At 35.4% G+C, this 8,722-nt stretch overlaps 1 protein-coding gene across 1 annotated transcript in view; it reads right to left on the bottom strand.

Moving 5' to 3' along the window:
• The window catches only part of nfam1 (NFAT activating protein with ITAM motif 1), an 11,144-nt gene extending 7,052 nt beyond the window's left edge, over positions 1–4,092 (bottom strand). Inside the window, exons 1-3 of the mRNA XM_073841505.1 lie at positions 3,919–4,092; positions 3,490–3,771; positions 3,047–3,168 (exon numbers count right to left, since the gene is read on the bottom strand). Coding sequence (XP_073697606.1) covers positions 3,047–3,168; positions 3,490–3,771; positions 3,919–3,982 — 468 coding nt within the window. The 5' untranslated portion in view covers positions 3,983–4,092. The remainder of the gene's footprint in view (positions 1–3,046; positions 3,169–3,489; positions 3,772–3,918) is intronic.
• Between the last annotated feature and the right edge of the window lie 4,630 nt (positions 4,093–8,722).

Raw genomic sequence — 8,722 nt, 5'->3', positions numbered from 1 at the left:
GCCATGGGCGATGCTCCTTGTTGTTCTGTCTGTAACGTTAGTTTGAAGATTGTTGGGATCGCCGTGTCCTTTAGACGCCGTGCTGTAGTATCGGTAAAACTATCCAAATAGTCATCTGGTTCAAAATTCTCGGAGCAAACACGCCATTTCTTGATCGTTTCTAACGGTGTTTTGAGATCTATGTTCAGAGCAGCCAGCCATTGATTCATTAGTCGAAATTGCTTTTTTTTTTCGTGGGAATTCTATGAAAGATGGTAGTAGATTACGTCTTCGATTTACTATCACAGCCCCTTACAATGCACATAACCATAGCTAATCACACACAGGTAAATCCAGCCACTAACAATTTACCAGCTGCAACTCTGACAGCTGCAACAACCGGAATTACACAAACTTAGCACCGGTCACATTGGAAGTTACCTAGCTGGGATCTAATTTCAGGCGCTGTGTGATATAAATGCGCCTGCTTCGGCCATGTTACGGCAGCAAACTTCCTTGACTATTACGCCGGAATGGGAGTGTAGTTCCTAATCTTATCAGCCTAGAAAACCGCTGCTTTACATTTCTGCTGGTCTTAGTACACAATATAACTACAGAAGAGTCAAGTTTTAAATAGGACAAATATCGAAACTCGTTGGTCATTTTTGAACGCGATGCTACTGGTCTAATAGGATTCAATGATTTATGCTAAGCTATGCTAAAAGTGATATCGCCAGAACAAGAGAACGGCTGAATGGATTTCAAACGGTAAAAATCAACTTATTATCTCGCGGGGAGCTGGAGAATGAGCCTATTTCCAAAAAAAGTGGAGTGTTCCTTTAAGCTTTTCAGCAGTTTAAGCTACAGTAGCTCTTCTGTGTGATCAGAGCAGATGGGCTAGCTTTGCTCCCCACATAAATCAATGAGCTTTGGGTGCTCAGTTCATCGGTTGTCCTTCCTTACACCAGTTTTAGAGAATAGTGCAAAAACTGTCTGAGGAACAAAAGGTGTTTGTGGTTGGCCAAACTGAACCAGGATTTCTATGGCAAGAACCTTGTTCTTATTATTTCCAGTCAGGTATAGGTGAAATATTAGGCCAATATCTTAATTAATACTGCTTGCACATATATTTACCACCTATTAACTTTAGTTTTAATTATCTTAAACAAAACTGAAAATCATTAAGAAGACCTTTGTCTCAAGATATATTCAAGAATTTTAGCGATTCTCTTTTGCTATCTACAACGTTTTTAAAAACATCAAATATCTACGGTGCCCGCCAGGGGACACCTTCGGTTCACTTATGTTTGTCGTGGCCACGACATATAAACTCGTGGGAACATGATATTATGTTGTGGCCACGAGATATTAATTCGTGGGAACGTCATATTAACTCGTGGGAACGTGATATTATGTCGTGGCCACGACAAACATAAGTGAACCGAAGGTGTCCCCTGGCGGGCACCGTAAATATCAGATCAAGTAAGCACATAATCGACCTGCTGCCGCAAAAGCGTCCAGGATCAGACAAAATCGCCCTTGTAAAGCGGATGTTTTGGAAAGTGCTACGGCACTTTTTTCTGCCATCTAGTGGTTTAGAGGAAAATAATATCAAAGGTGCCTTTCACCAAGGGACGTCTTTAGCCCCCGTCGTACCACTGCTTGACCAACAGTGTTAGGGGTAGCGCATTAAAAGTAACAGTAAAGTAAACTAGTAAATTAACAGATTACTTATCTGAGCTACTTTTTCAAATAAGTAATGCAAGTTACTTTGTTTTGCCATTTATTCACTCACACCTCTCCTAGCCCTGTGTTGTTAAGAGAAATTGGAAGTGAGTTGCAAAAGCAGAAATACTTCTTTCAGGCTTATTAATTTCACTTTTGGTATGAAAAGTCCTTTACACTTGCCAAAAATATAAGCTTTGGGTTTTTTATTATTAAAAAACAAATAAGTAAGCCTAGTCACAAAAAGTAACATAAGGTATTACTTTCAATTAAAAAGCAATGTAAGTATTACTTTTAAAAGTAACTTTCCCTAACACTGAAAATTAAAGTTATTTGTTGTGGCTGATCATTCTATAACCTGTCATTGTTAGATTTAGTCCTTTTAAAGAAACACTTTACTTTTTTTTTAAATAGGCTCATTCTCCAACTCCCCCTGAGTTAATAAGTTGAGTTTTACCGTTTTGAGATACATTCAGCCGTTCTCCTGTTCTGGCCATATCACTTTTAGCATAGCTTAGCATAGATCATTGAATCCTATTAGACCAATATAGCATCGCATTCAAAAATGACCAACGAGTTTCAATATGTGTCCTATTTAAAACTTGACTCTTCTGTAGTTATATCATGTATTAATACCGGCAGAAAATGTAAAGCTGCTATTTTCAAGGCCGATAAGATTAGGAACTACACTCCAGCGTAATAGTCAAGGAAGTTTGCTGCCGTAATATGAACGCAGCAGGGGGAGTAATATCACGCAGTGCCTGAAATTAGTTCCCAGCTAGGTAACTTCCAATGTGATGAAGTTAACATTTCCATATGTGCTGCGTGATATTACTGTGCCTGCTTCGGCCATGTTACAGCAGCAAACTTCCTTGACTATTATGCCGGAATGAAAGTGTAGTTCATAATCTTATCAGCCTAGATCCGCCGGTCTTAGTACACAGCATAACTACAGAAGAGTCAAGTTTTAAATAGGACAAACATGGAAACTCGTTGGTCATTTTTGAATGTGATGCTATTGGTCTCATAGGATTCAATGATCTATGCTAAGCTATGCTAAAAGTGATATCGCCAGAACAGGAGAAGGCTTGAATGGATTTCAAAATGGTAAAACTCAACTTATTAACTCAGGGGGAGTTGAAGAATGAGCCTATTTCCAAAAAAGTGGAGTTTTCCTTTAAATGTACAGAAACATTGCCTGAACTTTTAACAGCATGATCATCTGATTTATGCATCATAGTATAGAAAGCATATAAAATTAAAGAAACTTACATTAGACAAATTAGAATAGATTGAATTATAACAGTATGTTCTAACGACACAATGTGAGGCCAAGTGTTACCTTATAGCTCTTTAATATATAAAGTGACCCAGAAACACTGAAGATCAGAAGAATTCCTGACAATGCCAACATGGTGATGACGGCACTGTCTAACTCCTTAGGTGGCTCCTCATAACCTTTATCTGGAAAACACAGAATTGGGGTAAGAGTGAAGAAATAGAGAGAACGGAAGAGAGAAACTTTGTTTTCAGCTCATTTTTTTGCATCATCGCTTTTCTTTTGCTGAAAGTAGCAGTTTCAGTGTAACATGTCACAGTGTCACATGGCTAAACTCACATGCTGTCTTTATTTTTATCTATTTGCTCACAAACCAAAAACACACTGAGTGAGGATTCTGAAGTAAAAATCTATATTAATACTTGTATGTTTAAAATGTGACTAAGAGATTATAAATTGCTTGTGCATTTCAATTATGGAGTGAATGAAATGATCTGCAGACTCACCTCTCACATGAACCACCCAATGCACTTCTTGTTTTGCATAACTAAAGTAGTAATTGCCAGAACTAGAGCTATTGTGCATTTTGATACTTGCTGACACCAATTGTTTAGTTTCAAAAAGTTTACTTCTAATGATTTCATGCCAAATTATCGTCTTGTTCTGAGTGTAGCATGCAAGTTTGCTAGTAGTGTAGTTTGCTGGGATGACAACTGACAGGCTGAAGATAAGACTTTCTCCTGCCAGTGCCACTCTGGTTCTGTTCGGCATAGAGATTGCAGGTTTGGCTGGAGGAAAGGAGAAAAGAACATTGTGTAACTGAACCATCTCCTGATATCGTCATAACTTATGGATTCTAATTCATATACAAATACAATAATACAAATTAAATAAAACACACAATGTGATGACACATAAATAAAGATCAACAACACCTTGAGTTTCCTGCCAACAGCACAGAATTACGATCCAACACAGGACAGATTTGGCTGCGTACATCCTTGAGCAAAATTTACATTTCCTTTCATTTGAAACAAATTGAGCCACCTTTTCTTTCTCTCTGTTGTTTCTTCAAAGCTCAGAGGCGAAGTAGTAAAGATCTGCTTTCTGTCCAGACAACACGGGAAGTTAAGCCATATTACACCACAGTGGATGTTTACATGACCCTCACATGAGGTACAATCTTCTCAGGATCTCATGCAATCCTCAGAAACCACTTCCCCTCTCACTCCACAAGATCACTTCCTAAATTATATCCTTTTACAGAACTGTTGTTATTCGCTTGGTATTGATAACATTATCAATTCAAGGTTTAAATCTAAATAGTTTCTTTACAAAATTAAGCATAGGTCTTTAAAATGCTAATGGGCTCTTGTCAGATGTATGTAGATGAATGTAGGGCTGCCAACTCACACAAACACTGCTCTCATGCCACAAGTCCATGTTTCAGGCAGTAAAACCACCCTCAGTTGAAAACGTAATAACGGGATATTGGCAACCTGTATTTTCCAGTGTTGAGTACTGCACCAATCACAGACATTTCTGTTGATTTTTTGAACACATCTGATTGGTCATTGTGATTCTCTCATTGTAATGATGAGTGTATACAGAATTTTTTAAAAGTACATTCATTATGCAGTGTGAAGAGATTTGATAATAAATGAACTTAGTGAGATTGCGATGAACTGAACTGAAGTGAGTGACAGCTTTTTATATTTTTATATATATTTTTATAAAGGAAGCAACATAGGCTACGTATTGTCTATTCTGAATTTGAATAGGCTAAAAGTATTGTTTTTCATGCTGCTAAACGGTCCATGTACACGCAACAAACATATGATCACATACAAATCGCTCATCGCTCATTATATATGTGGGAACAAGGATTTATTTTCAAAATTACAGTGACTGACCTACTGTGTATGTAATTAGAATTTTCATATCAAAAACGTTTTTAAACAGTATGATTTTTAATATATATTTTTAAAGAATTATCTTCTGTTCCTGCATTTATTTGATCCAAGTACAACAAAAGCAGTAATACTGTGAAATATTTGTACTATTTAGAATAACTGCTTGCTATTTGAATAAATTTTAAAATGAAATTTATTCCTGTGAGCTACATTTTCAGCATCATTACTAACATGCGGTTCAAGAAACATTTATTATTATTATTATCAATATTTAAAACTTAATTTTTTTTTAATTTTTTTTTGAGGATTCTTTGATGAATAGAAAGATCCAAAGATCAGTATTTATCAGAAATAAAAATAAAAACTTTTGTAACATTATACCATTCAAAGGCTTGGAGTCAGTATATAAATATATATTTTTTACAAATTATAGAAATTCTTACTTTTATTTAGCAAGGATGCTTTAAATTGATTAAAAGTGATGACAAATACACTTATAATATTACAAAAGATATTACAAAAGATAAATGCTGTTCTTCAGTTAAGCTGTATGAACTTTCTATTTATCAAAGAAACCTGAAAAAAATTCTACTCAGCTGTTCAACATAATAATAATAATAATAATAATAATAATAATAATAATAATAATAATAATAATAATAATATTATTATTAATAATAATAATAATAATAATAATAATAATAATAATAATAATAATAATAAATGTTTCCAGAATATTAGAATGATTTCTGAAGGATCATTTGACTGGAGTACTGATGCTAAAAATTCAGCTTTGAAATCACAGAAATAAATTACATTTTAAAATATATTCAAAAAGAAAACAGTTATTTTAAATAGTAAAACTATTTCAAAACTGTATTGTTTTGTTTAAGAACATAATACAGTCATATGGATTCCACACCCATTACATATTTGAAATAGTTAAATATTGAAGCTCCAATTGTCTGAACTTTCTATTCATCAAAGAAAGCTGAAAAAATTCACTCAGTAATTTGGTTCAAATAAATGCAGGTTTGGTGAGCAGAAGAGACTTTTGTTGCAGTTATGCCCATTTTTTTCAGTTCTCTCACTGTAAACTGCTATTTTTGTTGTGGTAAAAAGTAATTTGTTTTGCACCATTGTAGCAGTAATGTACAAGTTTACAAGTGATATGTCCAGATGTCAGACAAAAGTTCTGCTGACAGGTTTTTGTGTGTGTGTGTGTGTGTGTGTGTGTGTGTGTGTGTGTGTGTGTGTGTGTGTGTGTGTGTGTGTGTGTGTGTGTGTGTGTGTGTGTGTGTGTGTGTGTGTGTGTGTACTGGTATTCCCTCTGTTATATGGACCAAATGTGGGAACAAGGATATTAATAGCAGCACATTTTAACTTTGTGGGAACATTTTAGTCCTCATGAGGAAACAAGTTCTAAAGATAGATGTGGTATAAAGGAATAAAAAATACAGTTTGTACAGTATAAAACCATTTCACCTGTGTGCCCATAATGATAGGAATATCAGTGTGTGTGTGTGTGTGTGTGCGTGCGTGCGTGCGTGTGTGTGTGTGTTAACAAAACAACCCCAACCAACCCCAGTGGGAATTCTCATCCCAAGCTGAATTCAGTTCTGTTTTTTATGCACATCCGAATTCAATAATGGGGTTGAAAATAGTCTACTCTGACCACCAGGTGGCAGCAAAAGAGCACACGATACATTGTGAGCGATTGCCAGACTGACATCAAATAAAGAGGAGTTCCAAAATCATCACATTTGAATTACGTAATCATTACATCATTGTCACTGAAATAGGCTGCACATAATTAGCGCCAGGACAGAGAAATCAAAAACAGCAGCACAGAATCTTTTTCCACTTTCTCCTTGTTTTGACTTCAAAGTAAATAGTATATAGGCTATAGAAAGAAATATAATCTCTGATTTACAATTAATAACAGATAGATATACGTTTACTTGTTATAACTGAATACGTAAATACTGAGTACGATTCACACAGGCCTATTCACACAGAACAAAATACAGTCATATGGAGTCCACACACCTTACATATTTGAAATAGTTAAATATTCAAGCTCCAATTGTATGATACAGATAAAGAGACTGAGATAGGGAGATATATGGAGAGCGAGGTAAAGAGAAGAGCAAGGAATTTAGTTAGAGGTGACAAACTGCCTTGTTTAATGAAAAACAGGTGCACGAGTGCCTTGTGACTTCTGAGCTGAAGTAAAGGAATACTCACATACTCATATAAGCCAGGCAAAACTGACCTCACATACCACAAAAACAGACAGGGTGAGAACGAGAGAGAGAGAGAGAGAGAGAGAGAGAGAGAGAGAGAGAGAGAGAGAGAGAGAGAGAGAGAGAGAGAGAGTGCACAACAAATATAACATCTGGATGCCAGGGAATAAAAATATTTCCGTCCCATAATCTCTTTCATATTTTTATTTCTGCAGTCACAATAAAAGTCTAAATCATGATAGTAAAGGACTACAATACTACCAAAGCATTTTAGAAACGGTTAATTCCAGGCTAGTTTTGTGAGAAAGAAAAACTATGGAAGAAGATAAATGACTGCTGGATATAAATGACCATAAAACAGATTAAGCATCTAAAGTTTTTGGTCATTTTCCTGAATTCATGAACATCTTTTACGTTCTCTTGTAAGAATTTCTTTTGACTGTGAGGTTGGAACAATTGCTTTATTAATTAGCTGTTGAAAAAGGTCTTCTTGCATTAGATTCATCGATTGATCAAGTCTTCATCAAAGTAAATGGTATAGCCTTTGGTGCATTTGTTTCGTATATCAATATATATATATATATATATATATATATATATATATATATATATGATTAATTCAGACGTTTATTGTAGTGGCCCACAAAAAAAATCACCCACTGTAACCATGGAAATAATACTGTGAGATACAGAGACTGAATTATGAATGCAGTGCTTTTAATAAAGAGCATTCCAACTGAAAGGCACATGCACGTTGATTCAGTTGTTGCTTAGCGATGTAAAAGAGCCTTTTAATTGAATAACAGAAATCATGTGAGATCCGATTTATGAGTCTGACTGCTCTGCTAAACTGCTAGATCCTGTGTGCATGTCCAGATTTGGCTATACTTGTGAGAAATGTCCTCACACATATAGTGAAACAGGTCAAAAACTGACTCTTGAGGATATTTAAAGTGTTTATCACTGTTTTAAACACTCATACACTCTTAGTAATAAAGGTGCTTTAAAAGGTTCTTCACAGTGGTGCCATAGAAGAACCATTTTTGGTTCCACAAAGAACCATTCAGTCAAAGGTTCTTTAAAGAACCATCTCTTTCTTACCTTTTTATAAGAAATTCAAATGTTAAAGGTTCTTTATGGAACCATTTAGACAAAAAAGGTTCTTCTATGGCATCGTGAAGTACCTCTATTTTAAAGGGTGTAAATGTTTGAAATGCTTAGAATGCTTCAAAATGTCATGAGATTTTAGTAAGCGTTTGGTTTAAATGCATTAGAATCTTATGAAAGGTCATCACTATTTACTATAAGGTCTATTGTTTGTCTAAAAGAGCAAAAGGGCAAATGATTGGAGGGAGAAAAACATCAAATAAATCCAAAGAAAAGGTGCACATCTGGAAAAGAGTGATGTTTGGGAGGGAGGGAGAAGACAGAGCCCAACAGATGGAGAGGGGGGAGAAAGGACAGAGAAGGAGAGAAAGAATGAAAGAAAAGGAGATGCAAGAGAAAAAGAAAGTGGGAGAGAAAGAAAAAATAGAAAAGAGAACAGAAGGGAGGGGAAGAATAAGACAGAGGAGAAAGAA

The sequence above is a fragment of the Garra rufa genome, chromosome 6, assembly GCF_049309525.1.
Source record: "Garra rufa chromosome 6, GarRuf1.0, whole genome shotgun sequence".
Lineage (NCBI taxonomy): Eukaryota > Metazoa > Chordata > Actinopteri > Cypriniformes > Cyprinidae > Garra > Garra rufa.
This window is presented reverse-complemented; position numbering and strand designations above follow the sequence as displayed.